The sequence below is a fragment of the Gigantopelta aegis genome, chromosome 10 (genome assembly GCF_016097555.1).
Source record: "Gigantopelta aegis isolate Gae_Host chromosome 10, Gae_host_genome, whole genome shotgun sequence".
Lineage (NCBI taxonomy): Eukaryota > Metazoa > Mollusca > Gastropoda > Neomphalida > Peltospiridae > Gigantopelta > Gigantopelta aegis.
In genome coordinates, this window is record NC_054708.1 from 75,513,601 (window position 1) to 75,539,786 (window position 26,186).

The 26,186-nt window shown below is 35.4% G+C and overlaps 2 protein-coding genes and 1 long non-coding RNA gene across 6 annotated transcripts in view; 1 reads left to right on the top strand and 2 right to left on the bottom strand.

Moving 5' to 3' along the window:
• Positions 1–1,295: 1,295 nt before the first annotated feature.
• On the bottom strand, positions 1,296–15,735 carry LOC121384265 (2-iminobutanoate/2-iminopropanoate deaminase-like). 2 transcript variants are annotated; one of them, XM_041514580.1, is made up of 6 exons: positions 15,579–15,735; positions 12,803–12,908; positions 11,693–11,747; positions 4,883–4,951; positions 3,339–3,394; positions 1,296–1,976 (listed from the first exon to the last, which is right to left on the bottom strand). In XM_041514580.1, the coding sequence occupies exons 1-6, from the start codon at positions 15,641–15,643 to the stop codon at positions 1,920–1,922; spliced, it is 408 nt and encodes a 135-aa protein (XP_041370514.1). In that variant the 5' UTR covers positions 15,644–15,735; the 3' UTR covers positions 1,296–1,919. The 2 variants fall into 2 exon arrangements, with proteins under 2 accessions (XP_041370514.1, XP_041370515.1); XM_041514581.1 differs by lacking the exon at positions 15,579–15,735 and adding an exon at positions 14,872–15,181.
• Positions 15,736–19,458: 3,723 nt separating this feature from the next.
• Positions 19,459–21,730, top strand: LOC121383152. The gene is made up of 2 exons (XR_005959266.1): positions 19,459–19,801; positions 19,855–21,730. It is a non-coding gene; the product is annotated as an uncharacterized LOC121383152 (long non-coding RNA).
• A 793-nt stretch (positions 21,731–22,523) lies between these two features.
• The window catches only part of LOC121382767 (nuclear receptor subfamily 5 group A member 2-like), a 220,271-nt gene continuing 216,608 nt past the window's right edge, over positions 22,524–26,186 (bottom strand). For all 3 annotated transcript variants that reach the window (XM_041512349.1, XM_041512350.1, XM_041512351.1), the window contains one exon: positions 22,524–25,975. In XM_041512349.1, coding sequence (XP_041368283.1) covers positions 25,728–25,975 — 248 coding nt within the window. In that variant the 3' untranslated portion in view covers positions 22,524–25,727. The remainder of the gene's footprint in view (positions 25,976–26,186) is intronic.

Sequence of the window (26,186 nt, forward strand, 5' to 3'; positions counted from 1 at the left end):
GCCTTATGACCAATAACTTGACCACTACACAACCAAGGCTGGTTTGTTGACCACACATTGTTTAATCAACAGTTATTTAAAAAGGAAAGGAATTGTTTTACCATCAGTTTCTAATACATGTACCTGTGCCACCATTTTGTTTTTCTTATGAAATCAATTTTAATCATTATTAAAATTTGAGTTCTAATTTGTGTTTATATAAAAAGAAAAAAGAAAGAAATGTTTTATTTAACGACACACTCAACACATTTTATTTACGGTTATATGGCGTCAGACTTATGGTAAAGGACCACACAGATATTGAGAGAGGAAACCCACTGTTGCCACTCTGTGGGCTACTCTTTTTGATTAGCAGCAAAGGATGTTTTTGATATGCACCATCCCACAGACAGGGTAGTACATACCACGGCCTTTAATATACCAGTCGTGGTGCTGGCTGGAACGAGAAATAGCTCAATGGGCCCACCGATGGGGATCAAGCAAGCGCTTTATCACTGCGTTACGTTCCACCCGTATTTATATAAAGACCTACATGACGCTGGATTGATTCACACCTAGAATGCAATCAAAATAACAGACGTGGGGAACGAGATCACACAATTTTTCATATTACTGATAATGAGAAATGAATCTTTTTGGCTGTAACTACATGAGAGCACATTTTTATAGTCATTGGAAAAAGAAATGAATACTAGTATTTATTTAACAAAACCTCAGCACAAATTAAACCACGGCTCTTTGTTATCTAACATTATTATCTTGATACTTGGTAGAGAAAGAGTGTGTCGGAAACCACCTGCTTTGATACGGGTGACTCTTACCAAATTCAAAGAGGTAATCAAATTGTGGTGACCATACCAACATTTTCTCTGCCTTCGTTTTCATAACAATATAACAATTTCATAATTGATACAGGAGCGAACTACCAAAATAGACTGAGCCATGCATTCTTGTAACATCCTGTCAAAAGGAGAAATATCCAAATCAGACTGAGTTACCATTACAACAAAAAGTTTAGGACGTTGGTTTGTTCTGTTGATTTATTAATCATTGGCTATTGGATGTCAAACATTTGGTAATTTGACATATTGTCTTAGAGAGAAAACCTCCTACATATTTCCATTTGTAGCAAGAGATTGTTTATATGCACAGACAGGATAGCACATACAACGGCCTCCGATATACATCGTGATGCAGTGGCTAGAGTGAGATAGAGCCACTTCAACATAATTTCAATTTCACATAATATCCCGAGTGTTAAGTACATTTTGAAATAAAAGAAAATTACAAAAATATCAATAAAATATTTTTTTTAATTCTAAATTAATTTCATAATACACTAATCAAAACAACATACATGTACATTCATTACCTGCTACCTTTAACATCACATCCATGTAACAAAGCCTACTTTCATAAACAACACTGCATACTACATGTGCACAATTTTCAGACAAGATCAGAATTTTTCAAAAGACAAGATTAGACAAAAAATTATTTCTGCACTGATTGCAATTATAGCACTTCAACTGGTTTAAATATAACTATTTAAAAAAAAAAATTGTAAAAAAACAAAAAAACCAACAAAAAACCCAATCTACACACACCCTCCAAAACAATAAAACCAACAAAAAACCCAATCTACACACACCCTCCAAAACAATAAAACCAACAAAAAAACCAATCTACACACACCCTCCAAAACAATAAAACCAACAAAAAACCCAATCTACACACACCCTCCAAAACAATAAAACCAACAAAAAACCCAATCTACACACACCCTCCAAAACAAAAAAACCCCAAAAAACCAACAAAAAGCCCTCCTGTCATAATAACAAGTGCCTAGTTCTGGTTTTATAGTAATGATTGCATCATCTCTGGAATGAACAGCCCTGTAACCCGAATGATCCGGTAAATCACTCATCCTGAATATCACCTAAAACAGCAATGGCTTCAATTTCAACCAGAGCTCCCTGAAAAATAAATTTATCTGATTATGAACATTATACATCTATAGAAACTCCAGCTAGAATTAAAGACTTGGGAGTGGGGGGGGGGGGGGGGGGGGGGGGGGAGAGAGAGATGAAGAGGGATTAAATACCTAAACATCATGCTCAATAGTCATGTCAGAAGACTACAAGCTAATTTGGGATGGCAGACTTGCTGTAAAATACATTGACAGGAGTGTTAACAGCTTCCCTTACTTCCAGCATGGAGAACCATTTGAGATATATAGAATACTAAATGAGCTTGTCTGTCACACCATTTTTATGAAATGAGTGAACAGTTTTGGTATCTGACAAGTGAAAGTGAGTCAGATACAAACACTGTTCACGGGTTTCATAAACATGGTGTGACAGGCAAAAGAATATAGTATTCTATTTATTACAAACCAACTGCAAACAAACAGCAATGCAGAAGTAAGCATATGTCGATCGATACCTTCTACACGTTATGTTTTTATGAATTGGGTCAGCAAGTGATCTATGTCACGCCAATATTACACTAATATTGAGTGATTGTTCTGACATGAGCAATATCTTACACTGGTGTGTAATAAATCACCATACTGATCCCACATAAAGTCACAAACTAATGGGAACTAAACATTACTCTCCTTGAACAGTCTGAGGGGAGTGATGGGGAACGAGAGAGATAGCTCACCTTAAATAGTGATGTATGGGATGGGGTTAGGTTGGTGTCACCCTATACCATGGTTTAAACAGTGATGTATGGGATGGGGTTAGGTTGGTGTCACCCTATACCATGGTTTAAATAGTGATGTATGGGATGGGGTTAGGTTGGTGTCACCCTATACCATGGTTTAAACAGTGATGTATGGGATGGGGTTAGGTTGGTGTCACCCTATACCATGGTTTAAATAGTGATGTATGGGATGGGGTTAGGTTGGTGTCACCCTATACCATGGTTTAAATAGTGATGTATGGGATGGGGTTAGGTTGGTGTCACCCTATACCATGGTTTAAACAGTGATGTATGGGATGGGGTTAGGTTGGTGTCACCCTATACCATGGTTTAAACAACTGTTTCACTTATATACTGACCAATGTAAATGTTGTGACAAGTTACACATAAAAATAGAACATTTTGGTTGGTTCCAACACATTTTTCCTTTCTTTTTATGTCAAGGAAATCCGAGAGGGCAGTCTGAGCTGGGGGCTGCTGGAGAAGCTGGCAAAAGATAGGTGATCTCTGGTTACAGCCTTATATGGGCTTCTTAGCATGAAGCAGATTAAGTGAGTAAGTTATGTGAAACCAAAACTGGAATTATTGACAAAAAGCTGTTTTAAACGAAAGACGGCTAAAAGACAAACCTTTGGTAAAGCGGCTACTTGGTAGGCAGCCCTTGCCGGTAGATGGCTTGTAAAATCTGCAACAAAATCAATCAATTAACAATAAACAGAGAAATTAATTAAGCAACTACTGAAATTACAAAGCACAACGATTTACTCATTGATAAAAATGCAAGTTTTATTTGATTTATCCCTAGAAAAATGAGTATCTAGAGAATGTTCTGGCAGACTTAAAGACATTGTGAGTGACAGCATCAAATGACTTACTTATGGAATGAGAAAAAGGTGTGTGGGATGTGAGTGTCTGTGTGTGCATGTGTGCGTGTGCGTCTGTACATCCGAGGTGGTGGGTGGAAACTTTGACCTGGGACAAGGCTTGCAGTCACAAGGTTACAAATTTCACCACAAAGGGTGTACTTTTTTTATCCCACATGACCGCATATGATCAAAGTCTTTTTCTCTCATCCTTTCAATAAATATACTATTATTTCACACAAACAGACAAAGATGGCTGAAAAAATAACTTTTTTTTATCATAAATAAACTACATTATTATATTTGCCATGTTTGTTTCATGTGTTAAATAAAATTTAACACTACAAATTAACAAGATACCTTTTATAATGAAGGTTTTAATAACAAAATATTGATTTAAAATTGTTGTCTGATGACCTCACATCTCTCACATTAATATGACATCATATTACCAACAACGTCATATTAAGCACAAGTATGGTTTGAAGTATCTTTCATGGGATAGCTCCCTGTCCCATATACCTGAGGACAAGAAAAAATTGTTTCCTTTATTTTCCTGTCATGTTTTTAAGGTCTGAAGCTTTTAAACAAATTATAAACAGTTAAGGAATTTTTATGAAACCCCAACATTTTTCTAAACTGACTGTAATGTGTAATATATGGCAAATGTGACTCTAATCTAGATATTGCCAACAAAGAGGCTATTCTTGTCATTAAGCAGCAAGGGATCTTTTATGAGCAGTTTCCCCATAGATGGGATAGCACATACCAATTATGGAGAGCTAGTTGGAATGAGAAAAGGGTGTATTCACCGAGGGGGATTGGTTCCATGACCCATCACACCTCCAGCAAGTGCTCTACCACCGGGCCAAACCCTGGGTATTCAGATGTGGGTCACTCAGAGCTGGACATGGCTAGTAAATAACATTTGTTGGTTTTGTTTAACGACACCACTAGAGCATATTGATTTATTAATCATCAGCAACTGGATGTCAAACATTTGGTAATTTTGACATATAGTCTTAGAAAAGAAACCTGCTACTTCTTTTCCATTAGTAGAAAAGGATTTTTTATATGCACCATCCCACAGACAGGATACATACCACATACTTTGATATATACCAGTTGTGGTACACTGACTGGAATGAGAAATTGGTAAGTAGACAAACTAGTATTTTCTGCACTGCTTTAACCTACATAAACAAATTAATTGCTAAAAACTGACAACCCAGAAAGCAATTTTTGTACACACCCCAAAAAAAATCATAGTTCCACCGTGTGTGTAAAATGTGAGAGACTGAAAATCTTACAGGTAGCGTAGATTTCGTTGACAGCAGCAAAGTCGTTTATGTCTTGAAGCAGAACTGTCGTCTTGACAACTGAAAACAAAAAACAAGAATTTTAAAATGTTACTGTACATATACTGATAGAAAAGAGAAGAAAAAAGATCACACGTAAACTAAACACGGCAAATAGCAATATTATGTAACCAAAAGCCTCAATCCAGCGTCCGGAGTTGACCGTTTTACTGGCAGGCAGTTCAACACTATTGACATTTGATCCCACATTACAACTGTATCAAAGTTTGTTTGTTTTGTTTAACTACACCACTAGAGCACATTGATTAATTAATCATCAGCTATTGGATGTTGAACATTAGGTAACTCTGACAAACCCGGTACATTTTTCCATTAGTAGCCAGGGATCTTTTATATGCATTTTCCCACAGATAGGAAAGCCTGTGACCAGTTGTGGTGCACTGGTTGGAATGAGAAAAAACCCAATCAGTTGAATGGATCCGCCCAGGTGATTTGATCCTGCGACACAAGCACCACAGGTGAGCACTCAACTGACTGAGCTAAAACCCGCCCTCACTTTGTATACAATACAGATATTACTATGGTAATCTAAACCTTGGGGACCTAATGTGTATCCCATTAGGACAGGGTGCTATGTTTAGACGGTCATATTACCAGTGTATCGGTTTATTGCAATACAAAATTACTTTGTTCGCAGTTCACCTGCTTCTTGGCTGGATTCATTTTAGTGATACCAGAATGTACCAATTATTACTTGCAGTTTAATATGTCAATGACACCTTAATTATCAGTTCCTTATTACATAGTTCTTTATATTAAAGGGACATTCCTGAGTTTGCTGCATTGTAAGATGTTTCAGGGGACAATATTTCGAAATCTGAGGGAACCGGAAGTCGGTTCACGTGTTTTTTTTACATAGGTAACCAATTGTGCGGTTACGTGAATTATATTTGCGTAACCCGTAGGTTACCTGATCGGTTACCTCAAAATTACGTTGAAATTATATTTTAAATACATAGTTTTTAGCTCAAACATGAAGTTAAAACAAATACAAAAGAAAACATCTTACAAAAAAAAAAAAAATTCTTTAATGCTTGCTAAAGTTAACAATATTATAAAAGAACTGAATATCAGCCCCAGTACTGAAACAAAATACAGGGGCGTAACCAGAATTTTTTTTAGCATTACGGATTTGGGAGGCCTACCCCTGTGAAAATTTTGAAACTCAGAACCACTGTAGATGCATTCTGAACCTTTTCGGAAGCATTTTTTTCTATCTTTTTTCGAGTCAATTTTAAGAGGATATTTTATAGAACAATTACATACAGCCTCGACCTATTCCCAGATTTTGTTTTTGCATTACGTACATGCGTACTGTGCGTAATGGGCGCTACGCCTTTGAAATAGATACATAATTATTTGCAAGGGATTCCTTTTTTCGTTTTGCGCTGGTTACGCTACTTTCACTTTATCAATGGTACTTCTATACTACAGTGAAGTTCCAAATGTTTGGTTTTTAAAGCTCGTTATGTGATGTTAGTATTTTTCAATTTTGTGACACTTTTGGATTCCTGTTTACGTTAAAGCTGTTTTTAACATATGTAAAATTATGGGCAATCCAATATTATGTCTACATATATTCCTTTAGAGATAAAATAGCAGCAGATAATTTAGCCGTCCCTAGAGGTCCGAGCATATTTCTTTAAAACATTTTTAAAAGTTTAGACTGGTTGCAAGTTACAACTGTTGTAATATAACGTTGTCTACTGGTTTGCTGCACATCAAGTATCTAAAAATCAGTCTAAAACATTTGTCGGAATACAAGTAGTATGTCTGCGTGAATAAACTTCCTGTAATCGTGAAGTTTGCAGTTTTAGTTTACAGGTCATGACGTAACCAATTTGCGGTTCGCGTAAATGTAATTTTGCGTAACCGACATGCGAACAGAACGGCGGTTCGCGTGAAATATTGTGCCCTGTGTTTCAGACTAATAAAATATTTCTATGATTAAATTTGCATATTAAATATATTTTCTTGTTTAGAATATCAGTGTCTGTATATTCAATGTGTTTCCGGTCGTCTTAATATTTGTAAGAAGCACAAACTGAATTTTGTCTTCAAATAATTTCGTACATATGAAAATAAAAAAATTTAGGAAATAAAATGAAATTTAACCTAGTACAAATATTAGAACAATCAGAAACATGTTTAATATACAGCCACTAATATTTTATGCAGAAAAATATATTTGATATGTAATTACAATCGTTAAAAAGTCTCTATTAGTCGATAACATCTTAAAAATTGCAGCAAACTCAGGAATGTCCCTTTAATATAAAGAACTATATAATAAGCAAGGCCGTTTTATATTCCCTATCATTGTGACCCCTTCTCTTTTGATTTGTATTGCGACATTCTTCTTGTTCTCACCCGATACCGCACTTCGCAAGGATCTTTTCGCTCTCAGGTACCGTATTCACATCGTGCACAATACAAAGATAAATTCTGTAAATTCAACGGCAATAGCAGCTGCATCCGCCGTCTTCTTCTGTCTGCGTTGATCAATATTTGAATTTTATTTGTCACTTTACATAGAAATGGCTATATATGCACAGCGGCCATATATAAAACACTGTACTCAAATAGCATTAACTATGATGTTTTATTTCCAGTAAGGTTTATTCAAATTTATAAAATTACCGTATTCAAAATTTCAAAATGTCCGTTTTTTCACCAACTGCGGTTGTGTGGTGTTCAAATTGAAAAATGATAAAAAATTACATCACCTCTTTTTTTAATAAAGTTTGGTACAAATGTATGTCTACTGTACTTGTACTTGTAAATTACTTTGCGGCACTTATGTGACAGAAAGGTGGGATTAGTAATGTTCTTACCCGTTATTAGAGCTACAAAGTAGGCCTACATGCACAGTAAAACAGATTTAAACAGTATATCTCTTAGAGAAGGCATAAATAACGATGTATAACAGATAGCCAGTGTTTTTCAGAATTTAAGGGTCTGTGTATCAGATATGTATTCGCATATACTAAAGGTAACTTTATCAATTTAACTTTACTCTTATCTAAATCTACACTCCTTGAAGACAAAAACATTTTTAAGGGATGGGCAATTGGTGATTCAGACCAAGTAACCATCAGCAAAATAAATGATATTGTTCACAGCAGAAATGTATTATTGTCTGTTTAGTCTGTATATTGCAGTTTACCATAAGGCTAAGAGTTCAGTACTGATTGGGTTGGAATGAGATATATAATAATATGTACAACACAGTCGAAAAAACATTACGCAAAGTCTTTAATAAAGTGCTCGTCCTTAGGAAAACTGTGGGAGATTCGTAACATGATGTGTCATCCCTCCTGCACCGCATGTAGGATTACTGCCACTCCCAAGACGAGCTTAGAAAACCCACATTTGCTTTAAAATAAACATCAATATTTCAATTAATTCAACTACTGTTCATTGATAACACGAAAAAGTTGATTAAACTATACTGAACAAAATAAGAAACTTCCGCTAACTTTGCTTGAACATAACTTGATGAAAACAAACCGGGGGAATAATTGTTATATATGCGTTTAAAGAGTGTTCCATGATGCATTGTTTGGTGCAAAAATCATGGCCATAGGTTAACAGAAACTGGGAGAAATTTTGACCAAGTGTGGTAGGGGTTAAAAATAAAAACACCCACTTAATAACGGGTATGACCACCTCTTGAATTGACCACTGCAGTGCATCGCAGGCGCATAGAATTGACTAAAGTGTTGATTTCTGCCTGTGGAATATTGTCCCATTCCTGAATGAGCACTTGGCGAAGTTCGTTGACGTTAGCGGGTGGGTTGGGACGACGCCTCAATCATCTGTCCAGACTATTCCAGACATGCTCGATGGAGTTGAGATAAGGACTTTTAGCGGGCCAGTCATCAATGAAATCAATGTTATTTGTCCTAAGAAAATTTACAGTGTCTCTAGCTGTATGAGAAGTGGCATTATCATGCTGAAAAATCGAGATGTTGGCGTTGTTATGGAACAGAGGAATGACATGATGAGCGAGAATGTCATCGCGGTAACGTTGAGCATTTAAATTGCCATCAATGACGACTAGTGGTGAATGATAACCATGGGCAATGGCTGCCCAGACCATGACAGAACCCCCACCCCCGAAACGATCTCGTTCAAGAACACAACAGTCAGCATAGTGTTCATTTCTCCTACGGTAGACGCGCACCCTGCCATCACCACGTTGTAAAGAAAATCTGGATTCATCCGAAAAAAGAACGGTATTCCAGCATCGCCGTATCCAACGAGTGTGTACACGTGCCCAATTAAGACAATGACGTTGCGATAAAATGCATCCGACGTAAGGACGTCGTGCATGTAAACCGTTCTCCCGCAGACGATTACGAACAGTTTGCCCACTGATTCGGTTATTATGAAGACCAGGTGTGTTAGCAGCAGTAGCAGCGGCAGTTTGGAATCGATTGCGCAAATGCGTGTTCATGATATAGCGGTCTTGACCACACGTTGTAACACGTGGACGTCCACGACGTGGTAAGTCGTTGATGCTTTCTGTCGTTCGAAATCTTACGTGAAGATTTCTTATCGCTCGACTAGAACTCCCAACATGCCTTGCAACGTATTCTGTCGACATGCCAGCATCAAGCATGCCAATCGCCCGTTCGCGTAAATTATTGGGTATTCTTGGCATACTAAAAATGCTACAATGTAAAAAACATTAATTTATTTTACAAATTTTGAAGCATTTTCGTTCACTTAACAACAATGTCAGTAAGACAAGTAAAACAAATTGACCGAATACTACACGGGACATGTCGAACCATGCATGCACGTGCAAACTTAATTTCGCGTTGTCGACGATTAACAGTGCAAAAATAATCGATAAAATTCATGAATCCTGATAATACAGCTCAAGGCTAATACTACCTATATAATTTCATTACACAGTGAATTCTTTAACACAACAAATACTATATGTACAAATCGGAAGTTTCTTTTTTTGTTCAGTATATGTGGATTTCTGATTAAGCTACCAAATACAAAACAGCTCATCACACGTGAAAATGGAGTGTATACATGTATAAATATTACATAAATGTAAGCTACACATTTGCTATTCAAGTACAATACATTAATTCATGTATATTTCTTAGTGTACATCAAACCCGTTTGTGAACATTATTATAGTTTGTATGTAATACGTTCATGTTGCAATCGAGATCGGGATGGACATGCACGAACCTTCAGTCCATTTAGACACGTAAAGACAGTTTTGGTTGGTTGGTGTACATGTCCATCTTACGCCTATAAAGGATCTAGCCTGAATAATTTCATTTACCCAAACCGCTGTTCTGTTAATTATTACACATTTGATAAAGCAATCAAAATGGAAAATAGTTTTGGACATGGTATTTTGATAGGCAAGATGGGTATCAAATACGTTTTTAACACTTTCAATATTTCAATCAAAATTTGAATTTTTTTTCAAGTTACTTGAACACATATTTGTTGATAAATGTTTGCCAAAGGCAGTTCATTATGTACATTGTTTCTTCATATTTAGAATGAATATTTAAATTTCATTAACAAAAGGAAACTGATCGATTATTTATATGATTATTTATTTAGTGGTCAAAAAATACACAGAACATATTTCATTTATTTTTTTATGAAATTGAGGTTTGATGTACTTGAGAAAGCCAGAATTAGTGTAAATAGCCATTAAGCAGCAGACTTAATTCATTTGGGTGGATACATAAAAAAAAACCCTTGAAAGTATAGAATAAAATTCTAATTTATTTTCCCCCATCAGGTTTATTTATCTGCTCCTTGCAACAACTGCACATTTGTTCAGTGCTTTGTAACTACCACTGATAATGTATGTCATTCAAGTGGAGAAGTCGGTCCATTGCAGTTTTGTGGGTAGCCGCTGGCTGACATGGCATATATACAATTGGCCACAGCACAGTTCTGTTGGCGGTGGCTGAGATCCGCATTGTGCCACTAGATCTCGCCATGTGGCAGTTTCTCACTCAACAACAGTACCGTTTATTTATTTATTTGGATTTTATTTGAATTGTATTTATTTTCATCGATTTATATGCATACTTGCGACATGTGTACATCTGGTTCCAATGTGCACTGTTGCTCAATTATAGCAAATTTAATTTTCACACAATAAATTTGCAAGTTTCAATGTATTGTTTCATTTGCATCTGTATCTATTTATGTATTTGTTTGTCATTTTATTTATATTTGGGTTGCTCAATTGCTCTATTTTGGGGTGGTAACCTTAAATTAAGCTGTGGCCAATTCAGCCAATAAACAAATAAACACATAATATTTTGTATTGTTATCTTTGAACTAGTTAATAATGTAAGATATTGGCTTTATCCTGTGAATGTAAGAATGGGAAATTCAGCGAGGCTCTGTCGAGTGGAATTTCTGGTTCAGCCAGAACATCATAAAGCTGATATCCGACATCAATCACAAGTTATTATCTTTAACCTGCAGACCATAAAAATTAAGGGGAAAGCTATTATTTCTGTTAGTTCAGCTACATTGTACTATGACCTAGAGGTCAAATCAGCAATTTTGTAATGTAGCTATGTGTGTGACGTCAGTGACAACAAAAGTCATATCCTGCTACTATACATATATGACTTTGCTTTATCCGTCGTCATATTCCATCAACAGTGATTGCAGGATAAAACAGAATAATAAAAAGACATATTTACTAGATGACATTATTTCACATCTGCTTACCGTTCTTATATGATATACCAGCTGCAGACAATATGGCTCCCATGTTTTTCAAAACCTGCAAACAACAAAATAAAAAGAAGTACATATTATGTTTGTAACAGGTCAAGTAACATACTGATGGGAAAACGTAAGTGAACACATTAATAGTGACAGGAAATATTGACTGAAACCAAAATCTTCATACACAGTAATATTATTATTAGAATTTAAGAGCAATATAATTAAAGGCCATAGGATTTCAAATTTAATGGGAAACACTTTTTCGCTTCCGTGCCTTGTGATCAAGGGAACCCATCACAAACTGTAGATATTATTATTTTTACTGAATAGACGTATTCGATATAATAATAACGGGAAAAGAAACTTCAGTTCCATGATTTTACCAACATCCTACCTACACAGTACCAGAAATGATAATTTCTGTGAAATATGAAGGCCTGTTATATTATTAAAATTTTAAAGCAATATTATCAAGAATTCAGTATTATTATTAGGAAATCAGTAGATTGCTATCTTGGTATTTCTAAGTGACAAGGCCTCAATTATGACATACTGTGACTTTTCGAAATATGTACTGGTAAAACAATGGTTTTAAAATATATTTTAAACAAAGATCCAATCAGATTTGTTGTTAGAAACTTGTTGTGTCACCTTAACTGACCAAATTTTTAAAAAGATCCAATCAAATTTGTTGTTAGAAACATGTTGTGTCACCTTAACTGACCAAATTAAAAAAAAAAGATCCAATCAGATTTGTTGTTAGAAACTTGTTGTGTCACCTTAACTGACCAAATTTTAAAAAAGATCCAATCAGATTTGTTATAATGCAGGGCTTCTACATTATGGTAGCCCCACTCCCATGGCTAGTGATATTCAATGTTGGGCTAGTAAATAACTGCTATTACCATGCCCAACAGCTAGTGAAAAAAACTGTCAAATGTTACAGTTAAGTCTATTTTGTAAATATGAATATCCTGTACTCACCTCAAAAGTAAAGTAGGGCTAGTGAATTTTTAATCATGGCTAGTACATTTTTTAAAATCACTGATCCCGTGACTAGTAGATTTGATACAAATTCTAGAAGCCCTGTGTAATGAAGTACTGTGTCACCTTATCTGCCTCAGCTTTCACGCCTCCCGGCACCATCTCCATCGTAGACGGTTCGAAGCCGATCTGACCAGATATATACATGGTCTTGTCCACGATAACAGCCTGACTGCAATATCAAATACAAGAAAGAACGTTTTTTCTTACACACCCGTTGGTGAGAACACCGTTTGTTATTTTTTACAACATTTACTAATAACACATATGTGTGTGACAACAATTTAAAGACAAATGACTGACTATTACTAAGTGATGACTAGGCGTCAAATTTTCAAAGTCATCTTATCACTAAGACATCATAAAACCACTGTAGGCTATGATGTCACTACAACATTGTCATAGCCTACAATGGTTTTACGATACTATAGTCAGTGTTTCTGCCAGAAAGAAATTTTGGGGTATGGCGCTATGGAATTGAATGCAACCACAGTCAACAGGGGGTATGGGGGGGGGGGGGGGGGGAGGCCTCCCCCAGAAAGAAAATGGGTTACATTTAGGGTTAGGGTTAAGAAAATCATACAGTAAAGAGTAATTAATTTTGTCAAAAGGTTAACTCAAAAAATAAAATCTGCAAAACAATTTGGGTATGACGCCACACTCGTTTTACTCTCTGGCAGAAACCCTGGTAGTTCTAAGATAGCATTGATAATATGGGCCTATCCAATGAAAAAAGAGCATTATTGAAACCTATTGCTACGTGACGTGTAAGTTAACCTCAAATTGATTTTTCTGTGATGCACAAGTTAAAAACAACATACACTAGGATTGTAAATATGTTTGAGGTAAAAATTACATTTGAAATTATTTTAAACCTGGGTTTTTTTTAGGATACACACAAAAAATTTAATAATATGGCACTACATTCGTGTCTGTTTGATACCATTTATCTTACAACTTTTTATTAAAAAACATATTTTACTCCTTTGACTTAATTAGATAAATTTTAAAACAAATCATTGTAAAATAAACGGTATCTAATGGCCACTCATGTAGTATTCTCTATTTAAATCATGTGACCATCTGCTCAGGAAATATAACAAACATGGGACAGGTGCGAGTGCGAATAATTTGCGAAATGGACATATGCAGTGGAATGTGAAAGAGGTCTATTCGGGCAAAACCCTGCCTGCCCCCCCTACAAAAATGGGAGGCCGTATGGGGAAAGTGGTGTAGACTGTGGCAGTGAAGTTTATTAGGGTGGTCGATCATGATACCCTCGAAAATATATAAATTATATCAAACAAAACAAAAAAAGCTTGGGGGAGGGTTATTCCGAATGGATGTAGAAAGTGTGGTTTGACTTAGGGACGGTCCATAAATATCGATGTGCTTCACAATCCGAACAATGTTCGGAAGGGGGGGAGGGGGTAAAAGCCATGTTCGGATTGCTTTTCAGATAAAACATCGGTCCATCGAAGGTCAATGTTTCGTACACATTATATCAATGTTTTTATGTTAGGATTAGAGGAGGGGGGGGGGTCAAACCCAATCCTAACATTGTTAGGATTATGAAAACCATTGACATTTATGGACCGTCCCTTTATGTGTGCTCTGCACTAGGGGAGGGTCGACCGCAGGCATCCCCCTGCACACACATATGGGTAGATTATTGATCACATTTGTTTTAGCACTTCTACCGGACTGCCCCACTCACTGCTAACTACATGTCTGTATATTGAATATATATATACAAACATTGAAAAAAACATACCCACCTTACCCCACCCCCAAACCCGTCTTCTGACACAGTTGTTCTTGTGGAATAACACAGTGAAGGGATGTGACAACACCGACTGTAAGAATGGGATCAGGCTAAAACGGAACCACTACCAAAACGGAACCATTTTCGTTGGCAAAAACGGAACCGATTGTGGCTAAAACGGAACCACACATGAGAGAGAGAGAGAGAGAGAGAGAGAGAGAGAGAGAGAGAGAGAGAGAGAGAGAGAGAGAGAGAGAGAGGTGAAAAAGCATGACTTAGGCCTAGGTTTATTGCCGAATAAAGCTGGTCAAAATCGTATTATTCAACATGTGAAACCGTGGATTGTGCTACGATAGGAATTAACACTTACCAAATCTTTTGAGTTGTTATTACTGTAGACTGATGATTATCAAGCATTTAAGTTACTAGAATTACACCCGTATTGCTAATTGTTAATCCCCATCACCGATTCCGTCTAGCCGGAGTGTCGCAGACAAAACATCAAAGCTCACGATGTTCACTGCACAGCCTTGCCGGGCTTACTTGGTTAAGTACACAACAATCGATTGCTTGTTTTGTAAATAAATAAACATCATTTTACGTCTGACTTCCTTCATGAGATCTGTTAGTTGTTGCTGTGTTTAAAAAGGTATAATAGAGTAAATTAGTGCCTTCAGTACAACTGTTATTTTTAGCTTGAGCACGTGCTAAGATGATGCTTGACGTCACTAATCGAGGCCCTTACTATGTAGCCCAAACATAACAACACTCATGTATATAAACAATTTCATTTATTTAATTCACATAAAAATGAACTATGAGCAATCATGTTATAATAGCATATATTTTTTTCTCATTGGGAATGCGAGATAAATAGGTTTTGATTTCGGTGCCGTTTTAGCCATCGATTTTGGTGCCGTTTTAGCCAACGCAGGTTCCGTTTTGTCCACAGATTTTGGTACCGTTTTAGCCAACACAGGTTTCGTTTTGTTCAATTTGGTTCCGTTTTCGCCTGGGGCCGTTTTGGCACGGTTCCGTTTTCGCTATAACCCGTAAGAATAACCCCATTCTACTTACTTGTAGGGACCTACTGCTTTGGGTGCAGCTGCCGTTTGAATCAATTTACGCACAATTTTTGACATTTTCAAGATCGAAATTAAATCACCATGAGAAGTGAACAAATGTTCTGCCAGCGGTCAGAGAACTACTTCGTCAGACAACGGATTATGCCGAGCGGATTCGGAACAGGTCGACCGATACGGAATTAGCCGAGACATTCCGAATGGTGGTGGAAAGACCGAAAGCATTCGGAAAACTTTGGCCGCTTGCATTGCGAATCGCTGTTTTCGCATGAGTTCGATCCGAACCCCCCTTTCAATGGTTAGGGCTAGGGTTAGTCTTTACAGCCTTTGATATAAGGGGGGAGGGGGGACTTTCACTAACCATAACCCTAACTATTTAATTTTATGTTAAGTATTTATAATGTTCTTTTTATGTGACAGTTGCAAAGGAAAGTCCTACCTTGATCAAGTTGATGTCCGTTGGTGGGCCCATTGGGCTATTTCTCGTTCCAGCCAGTGCACCACGACTGGCATAACAATGGCCTTGGTATGTGCTATCCAGTCTGTGGAATGACGCATATAAAAGATTCCTTGCTATGTTGCAGGTTTTCTCTCTTAGACTTGTCAGAATTACAAAATAGTTGCAATGGAGAATGCAGAATGATAAACTCTTGTTTAATAAACTTGGGATTTAAAAATATAGAATAATTTTAAATATATTCAGAAATGGTTGCTTCCCCAAAAAATAATGATAGAGAATTTGGAAAAAATTCTGGATCTTTGGCATTAATTCCGGAATTCTGGATATGGGTTAAAAATTCCGGAAAGTTGGTCGCCCTGACATCCAATAGCTGATGATTAATAAATCAATGTGGTCTAGTGGTGTCATTAAACAAAATAAACTTTAACATTCATACTCAGGGTGTAACCGGACTTTGGTCTTCAGCTCTTCATATATGCCTATTAATTAATATGTATAATAATAACATGAGCTTCAGTAACAGGTTATAAGCTGTAATTGATATTACCCAGTTTACCAATTTGTATCACCCAGCTTACTGACCTGTATCACACCCAATTTACTGATCTGTATCACCCAGTTTACTGATTTGAATCACCCAGTTTACTGATTTGAATCACCCAGTTTACTGACCTGTATCACACCCAGTTTACTGATCTGTATCACCCAGTTTACTGATCTGTATCACCCAGTCTACTTATCTGTATCACCTAGTTTACTGATCTGTATCGCCCAGTGTACTGATCTGTATCACCCAGTTTACTGATCTATATCACCCAGTTTACTGATCTGTATCACCCAGTTTACTGATCTACATCACCTCGTTTACTGATCTGTATTGCCCAGTTTACTGATCTGTATCGCCCAGTTTACTGATCTGTATCAGCCAGTTTACTGATCTACATCACCCAGTTTACTGATCTATATCACCCAGTTTACCGATCTGTATCACCCAGTTTACTGATCTACATCACCAAGTTTACTGATCTACACCCAGTTTACTGATCTGCATTGCCCAGTTTACTGATCTGTATCACCTAGTTTACTGATCTGTATCAACCAGTTTACTGATTTGTATCAAGCAGTTTACTGATCTGTATCACCAGTTTAATGATCTGTATCAACCAGTTTACTGATTTGTATCACCCAGTTTACTGATCGGTATCAACCAGTTTACTGATCTATATCCCCTATTTACTGATTTATATCACCCAGTTTTCTCATATGTCAGGTGAATTAAAAAAAGTCCAACTTTTTTTAAAGTTGAATAGTGGAAAGGTGAAAAACAATGCTTCATTATCCCACTATTTTCTTTTTATATAGCCCATTGTGGGGGTTTTCTTGGATAATATACACTTATTTTTTCGAGTGGTAGTTTTGACCCAAACATTTTGAGATTTTCCTTTTAAGCTCTTCTAGTAGCTCTTCTGCACAACCACTATTGACTTTCTCAGAGACGGAACCATATTGAATAGGCCATACAGTGTATTGTATTTTGTACACTGACACACTACAATCTTAAAACACAAAAGCAAAAAAAGAAGATTAAAAGTCAGTTCCTTTTCTTTCTTTATTTAATACACAAATGACCAGTTGACCAACAACGGCAAAAAGAAAGTAAATTTACAAGTAACATTACAAAATATTCAAACATGAAAAAAGAGCATCACTTTGTTTTAAAAAATAAATATAGAGCATAGAGAAATGTCTTACATGATGGGTAAGAAGACAGAAACAAGAGCATGTTAATTAACAGATGACAGGCGAAGTGAGACGGAAAATATCTTACAATAGTTATGTATTCCAACATATTTTTGTAATATGAATAGGTGAATTAAAAATAAGGGCCCAATATGACGTTTTTTATTTTTAGTTTTGCGTGCAATACAATCTGTTTGTGAAAAATGTTCTGACTGTGTGCCAGTTTGGCTGAACTCGACTAAACAGAAATGGTTATGTCCAAATTGTAACTTTAAAAATATAAATATCAGAAAATGAAGCAATTTTATTAATTTTTCATCACTCCTAATACAGTACTTTCCACCCCCCCCCCCCCCCCCCCCCCGAAAAATGACAACAACAAAAACAAAGAACCAAAAAACAAATCCCATATATAACACAGAAAGAGTAAAATGCAAAATGGTGGACTCCAATAATTTTTAAAGAGGTGGACATAACCAGTTCCAGTTGTAAGACCTCAATACAGACTGTAGTTACACTTATAGAAATGAAAAAAAAAACCCAACCCCATGTTTTCCTGTAAAATTTGACATGGTGGAGTTGGATCCTCATTTAATTCACCAATTCAATTATATATCTAACGTAAGGCCATGACTACCATTAGGCAAACTTGGTCACCCATGACACAAACATTGGTTAGTAGCTTGAAGAAAGTTATTAGGGGTCAAATGAGGTGGGGGAGAGACAGCTACTGGTACCAAATACTGGTCTAGAAACAGTCCTGTTTCTCTCAACAAAATAAGCAATTACATTACATTTGATAAAGTTGAAAGAAAACTAATTTGCTGCTAAACTTACAACCTCTACTACTGTTAGGAGCCGTTCATAACTGAAATGTGTTTTTACAAAACTTATCGAGTCACAAATTGTGAAAACTGGAGATACAGAGAATAAAGTGTTACTGATGAAGGTGATTGGCTTTATCCTGTGAAGGTCAGAATGAGAACCTCCAAGATGCTTGCCGAGCCAAATTCACCATTCATCGTGAACAGGAAAAAGACTATAACATACATGTATGTCATTAAACTTATTGGGCTGGATTTATAAATTCTGGGGTTTTTTTAAACACTGGTGTTTAAGCACTAAGTGTATATAATTAAAACATAAACAGGCTTTATAAATTCGTCCCATTATATTTATCCTGCAACTAAAAAAAAGTGGGGTAATTATTTGTATTAAAAACATCCCATATGTTATAAAACAAGCAAGCTTCTTACAGTACGATATATACAATCCATGACTTCATTCTTGTAATATTCTATATTTGTTAACCCCTAAAATAATTTTGATTCCTAAATATGTGTTAAATTTTTGCTATATTTACTACAACTTGACTGAAATTATCGATTGAATGAATGAATGAATGTTTAATGACACCCCAGCACAAAACATGCATTGGCTACTGGGTGTCAAACTAAGGTAAATGGAAATTATTGATGTAAAGAATTGAATATGTCAAAGCAAACAAGTTAGCTTGTAGAGATACTGGCCTCAGTGGTGTCGTGGTTAAGTCATCGGATATAAGGCTGGTAGGTACAAGGTTTTGCAACCCAGTACCGGCTCCCACCCAGAGCGAGTTTTAACGACTCAATGGGTAGGTGTAAGGCCACTACACCCTCTTCTCTCTCACTAACCACTAACGATTAACAACTAACCCACTGTCCTGGACAAACAGCCCAGACAGCTGAGGTATGTGCCCAGGACAGCATGCTTGAACTTTACTTGGATATAAGCACAAAAATAAGTTGAAATGAATTAAATTGTAGCAAATGATGACTTTAACTGCTCACTATAGTCAGTCAATACAAACAGTGGTTGCAGGATAAAACAACATAAAACTGTTTGTTTGATATACCATGCTGTACTGTGTAAGGTCACCCAGTACATAAAACTGTTTGTTTGATATACCATGCTGTACTGTGTAAGGTCACCCAGTACATAAAACTGTTTGTTTGATATACCATGCTGTACTGTGTAAGGTCACCCAGTACATAAAACTGTTTGTTTGATATACCATGCTGTACTGTGTAAGGTCACCCAGTACATATGAAGTGGTCATCCAAAAATCGATTGAATACCATTACATTGTTGATATAAACCAGTAATATGAAGTTATTATGGTTTGACTTATGAGTTTTGTAAAAACACTTTTCAATGATCAACATTTTCACAAATGTACATTATGGATAAGATGATTAATGTTGGTTAACCTTTTTAAAACATAAAATGTTGATAAAAATATTCCTTTCAAAATCAACACTGTTTTAATGCACCACATGCTTTTAGGAAGGTAATAGGGGTAGTGTGTGTGTGTGCGCGTGGGGGGGAGGGGGGGGGACAAGTATCAAAAAGGGATATTGTTTGTGCGTTCGAGAAAATGTTACTTGTGAATGGCAGTTTACACACTAGTTCAAGTGCGTGAACAATCCAGGAACATTATCAAGCAATACATTCATGACATGAAATAATATACTTGGCAGAAAAATGTCCCTGTGCGCAAATAAAATGGTCTCAAACCAACTGTTAAGTTGGTAAATAGGTGAAATTTATGACTCACGTGAACAGATCATAAATGTACAAATCGTATCATAAATTTTACGAATGAATAAATAATTTTTAAAAACAATTTGACAGACTTAACCTTTCCAAAGATATATCTTGTGCAATATATCCACAGGAACCTTTTTCTGTTAGTGTATATTCAGTTCAGTGTTAACATAAAGCAAGCCTCGATATTTAACAACAAAATATATCAACTAAAATAACAAATGTAGGATTTAATTTCAATAAAAATTATAGCATTCTATTATTTTATTAACTTGATTATAATGTACAAGAGCTTAATGTTTTTTACACCCCACCCCCACCCCAATTCCTTTCAAAGCTAAAACTTCATCTCTTCGTCTTTAACACTATTCCACCTCAATACACAAAATAAAATTCCCAAAATAAACTTCTATTTACTTCATGTGTGTTTACTATCAGTAGATACGGTTAGCTGCCTCAAAGTAATTTGATGCCATTTTATAAATACATTGCTGAAGTAAACAAATCAGAAACATCGTGGTGTATCGTAATCATCTAATTAGAGTTATGACAGGAAGAAACATTAACTTGATAACTATTTTAAATGCTTAAAATAATTATATTTAGTTTGTAGCCATTAAAATATATTTATTGAAATATATATTAAAATTACAACATACGTTTTTCTATTATCTGTAGATCTAAAAGTTAAAGTTTTGTTTTCTTTCATGACCTCATTAGAGTAAATTCATTAAATTAATAAGTGGCTACTGAATGTCACACATTTTTCCCATTAGCAGCAAGTGATTTTTTTATATGCACTATCCCAGACAGGAAAGCAAAAAAGACAAATTTGTTGTTTAACACCATTTAAACACATTGATGTATTAAAATCATCCACTATTATATACTTTGAAAGGAAACGTGCTACATTTTTGCATTAGTAGCAACATATCTTTTATATGCACCATCTCACAGACAGGATAGCACATAAAACTGCCTTTGATATACCAATCGTGGTGTACTGGCCCACCAATGGGGATCGATCCCAGACTGACCATGCATCACGTATAATGCTTTGTATGTTGAATTTATAACATTAATAACTCAAACATGTATACAAGTATATGAATTATTTTAATGACTACAAACTCAGCATAGTCCCTTTATATCAAACACACTCAAGATACTGCAGTATTCCATTTTTGCTATTTAACTGAATATTCAACATTGTTGAACAATGTTTTTCAATCCTAAACCACTGTATTTCACTTGCAGAAATAAATATTATTTAAACCAATAATGTGTTGCTTATTTAAAATATGAATAAAAAAAAAAAAAATCAAAAAAAAATGTGTCAAAATTCTATGTATGATAGTATACAATACATAGTATATTAAACCCACATGAAAAAATTAAAACAAATTCTATGCATGATAGTAGATTGAACCCTGGTAAACTAATTTTATTTTATTTGAGAACTACTGCACAACATTTGTATGTGCACAAACTATGTCACTCTGTCGCTCAAACAGAGATGCATGTAGGTGTAACAAACATCAGTGATTGTCATAGTAACAAGGAAACACACATCGGATAACTGTTCAAAACCGATGTTGGCTCCATGCAATCATCTTGGGAAAATTCAACTCCCTATATGGTATTTTTATAGTTTAGGATATTAACTTTTAACTACCACCATCCTTCATCCCATTGTGCGTAAAATATTGATTTTTCATAAAATAAACACACCTTAAATATAATAACAACTGAACTGTCTTTTAAAAACTGAAGTAGAAAACACTTTTGAGACATAACATTTTTAGCTTGCATGTTCACACAATTTCTTTCAGTAAATTTTAACAATGATCTGTTTTTTGCATTTTTCGAGGATTCATTCATCTATTCAAAACCATGAATATATATATATATATGTATACATATGTTGTTACTGTGGGGTGAATATAGTGTTTCCATGCTAAAATCTTTCACAATTACTGGTGTAATCACCTAAGGCAGGGCTTCTAGATTATGGTAGCCCCACTCCCATGGCTAGTGATATTCAATGTTGGGCTAGTAAATAACTAATGTTGCAATTAAGTCTATTTTGTAAATATGAATATCCTTCCCCCACCCCAATGTTAGGTGACATATCTGATTATAACTATTATTTAGTAAAATTATATTAACTTAATGTAAAGTAGGGCTAGTTAATTTGTAATCGAGGCTAGTAAATTAAAAAAAATAACTGATCCCATGGCTAGTGGATTTAAAAAAAATTCTAGAAACCCTGTCTAAGGTATCAATGACGTATTACAGTTTACTGCTATAACTATTACAACACTCATGTTATGAATTATTAGCCACACACATGTACATCTTGAATTAAAATATTTCTATTTTGTCAGATAGCACTTGACATTATTTAGCACTATAATATGTGTTTTTTTGTTTTGTTTATCAATTCTGAACAATAACAACACACTCAAAACCTAACATTAACAAATTACGCATTTAAAAGGTATGTAGCACTATTTGTTAAAAATGTTGCGGGGGAGGAGAAAAGAAAAAAAAAATCAACAATCAACAAAAATCAATTACATGTATATTAACTGAATATACAAACCTTTACAATCATGATGACACATTTTATTATTTTGAACAAAGTAAAAAGAACAAAAAAAGTTAGCATAAAAGTTCATTTTCTTTTTTTAACATAGCACTGTTTATTCTGCGTAATATAAATTAAGCTCAATTGAACAAAAAAAACCCAAACAAACAAAAAAATGTTTCACCACAGAATTAATAATGAAGCTTCAAATCAAAAAAAGAATATCATTTATAATTATATTTTATCTTCTTGTTTTTAACTCTATCTTAATGCCAATCTGCCGATACATTTGTTCTGAACTGTTTTTTGATAATAGTACCGACTGGTCAGTGTTGTAATGGTGGTAAGACAGTAGGATTCACTGAGTTTGTAAACATCTACATTATCAGCGATTGTCTCATTTGTATTAGTAGTCTTATTATCTTATATAATAATGACAAAATTATATTTAAAACAAATTGTCAACTTGTTTATATATTAATATACATATTTATAAAAAATAACATCAAAAATTAAAAATTACACCACTAAAAACTTCATTTCATTCTATTGGGGAAATATTAGGTGTCATTCTAAGAATATTTTAAACACCAAACAACAACACGAGTGAAGAGATGACGTAATTGGTATAAAACATGTCAAAATGCACTTGTTGGTAGTGGATAATGCAAAAATACAAACAAACCAGTCCACTCTTGCATCATTTCAGACAAGAATCAGAATGGATTGGGGCTGCATATGTCATATAAACTGTACTTTTATTTCTTTACAATGATTACCCCAAATGAGCCTCCAAATAAAGAAATAAACATATTTTTCAAAATTGTCCATCTTTAAATAAATTTGCTTTAAAAATTGTGGTTATTCAAAGTGAGCAAACTTTGAAGGTCTATTTGGAGTAAAAAATAATTACTAAAACATGATATTAGCAAAAAAACAGTTGCTTTAGAAGAAATTATCTGTAGATAACATAATCGTCATTTACAAATGTTACAGTTTTGATAAAAAACCCTTCAAAGCATAGGTTCCAAAAGAAATCACAAATGTTAGTTTTGATAAAAAAAACCTTCAAAGCATAGGTTCCAAAAGAAATCACAAATGATAGTTTTGATAAAAAACCCTTCAAAGCATAGGTTCCAAAAGAAATCTTGTGGAATTGAAAAAGGCTTCCCCAGGGGAGTCGATTGACAAAAAATACATTAAAAAGTGTTTATTAATCTGTAAAATCCACAGGCAAACTTTCCCTGAGCTGTAAGGCTCTTGCTTAAATATATAAAACCAGGTATCCAAGCAGAACACTTAAAAACTGCTTTCACAATTCCATCACTGTGCATTAACAAATTTTATATATATATATATATATATATATATATATATATATATAATTATATTTAATAGATATACATGATAATATGTACACTGTTATAGCTATATACATGTCATGTACAATGCAATTTTCAGTCATCACAATATACTTCAATGTAAAGAAAAGTTGGCTCGTATGGCAAAAGGCATTGCACCATATCTGGAAATCTTTTGTTCAGTGACACAAATGTAATAAAAAATGTCTTTATCATCATAGGCAGACAAATGTCCTTTCCCCAACTCGTCTGTCCAGTGAGAAATGCTCTCTTGTGAGCTGTCCATTGATCGTGGCAAGCCAAGCTTCTCCAGGTGCCATTCTCCTTGTCCCTCCTTCTTTCCAGGTTCTGGTGTCTACTCCCTGCTGTCTGCTCAATCACGTCTGCTTAGTGTTGTCTCAATACTGCTTATTTTTTGCTTTCCCACAATGATGTCTGCTTATTGGCTTTCTCTCAATGAGATCTGCTTACTGTTTGCCTGCTCAATGGCATCTGTTTTACTGATGTTTTCTTATTGATGTCACCTTAATGATGTCTTCTTATTGATGTCACCTCAATGACATCTTCTTATTGAGATCTACTAAACTCAATTAAGTCTGCTCAAAATAAGCTGGGATTTCATTAAACACATATTTCCTGTTCCTTTCCAGTCAGTAACAATCAGACTTGTTTGAAAAACTGTTCAATGAGTTTTCTTCTTTGTAACAGCCTGGGCTAGATAACTTTTGATAATGGAAGCATCCATGGCTGTCATGGCTCAAGCAACTCTTAGGAAGATGTGGACAGACCGTGGGCCAATGGTGTTTACATAGCTGATAAGATATTACTTGTAACTGGCTGTTAAACTGTCAGATGGAAAGCAGTTCCATGCATGCTAAACTGTCAATCCAAAATGGAAACCAGTTCCTTGGATACTAAACTGCTAACCTCGGATGGAAACCAGTTCCTTGGATATTAAACTCTGAACCTCAGATGGAAAATAGTTCCATGAGTACTAAATTGTTAAAAACAATTCTGTCAAAACACCAGACTGTGAACCTCAGATGAAAAGCCGTTCTTGGCTGTTTAAACGTGATGGAAAAAATGTGACTTGGATTCAACTCTGTTCAGACTGTTTTCCGTCCACAAATCATGATTCCTAACTGTCAACATATGATGGAAATTAATTCTTACAACTCTCAACACAAGGACTATAATCGATTCAAAGCTGTTCCAACATGATACAATTGTTCCAATGCCATATATGATACATATCTTGGCTATTAGCAAAACAACAACCAGAACAAGTCAATGATTCGTTTTCACAGATACCCAGAAAGTTGGGGAAAGCTGACAAGGACACCCCCTGTGATGCTTTCCATCAGGACAAATGGTGGAAACAATATACACTAAAGAAAACAAATAACATTATTTCTTCCGCGAGTGAAGCATCTCCAACAGCAATGTCTGGTCGGGGACCTCCCCATTGAGGTGCCGGAAGTACAAATACTCCTCCGCCCTAATACTGATCACGCGGATTTCAGGCAGTCTCAACAGAATCTGTCCAAATTTGTCCTTCATGTCGGGGTAAAAATTAAGGCAATACTGAAGGAGTGCAGCGTTCACTTTCTCCTGGCTTTGCTCCACATACTGACGATTGTCTAGACCGGAGACATCTGCAGATAAACATAGGCATATGAGTGAGAGAGTTACAGAGAGAGAGAGAGAGAGAGAGAGAGAGAGAGAGAGAGAGACACGGTGAGACAGAGAGAGTGAGCGAGAGAGGGAGGAAGAGACAGGTTGAAAAGAGAATAGAGAGCAGATAGAGACAGAAAGGAGAGGATGTGGAGAGAGAGAGAGGGTGACGGAAAGAGAAGAAAGCCTTAA

Coding starts and splice junctions, on each gene's coding strand:
- LOC121384265 (XM_041514580.1), bottom strand. CDS start 15,643: ATGTCAAAAATTGTGCGTAAATTGATTCAAACGGCAGCTGCACCCAAA. Junction 11,748..12,802: donor TGAAAGCTGAGGCAGATAAG/GTGACACAGTAC, acceptor TGTTGTTTGCAG/GTTTTGAAAAACATGGGAGC. Junction 3,395..4,882: donor CAACGAAATCTACGCTACCT/GTAAGATTTTCA, acceptor ATTTTGTTGCAG/ATTTTACAAGCCATCTACCG.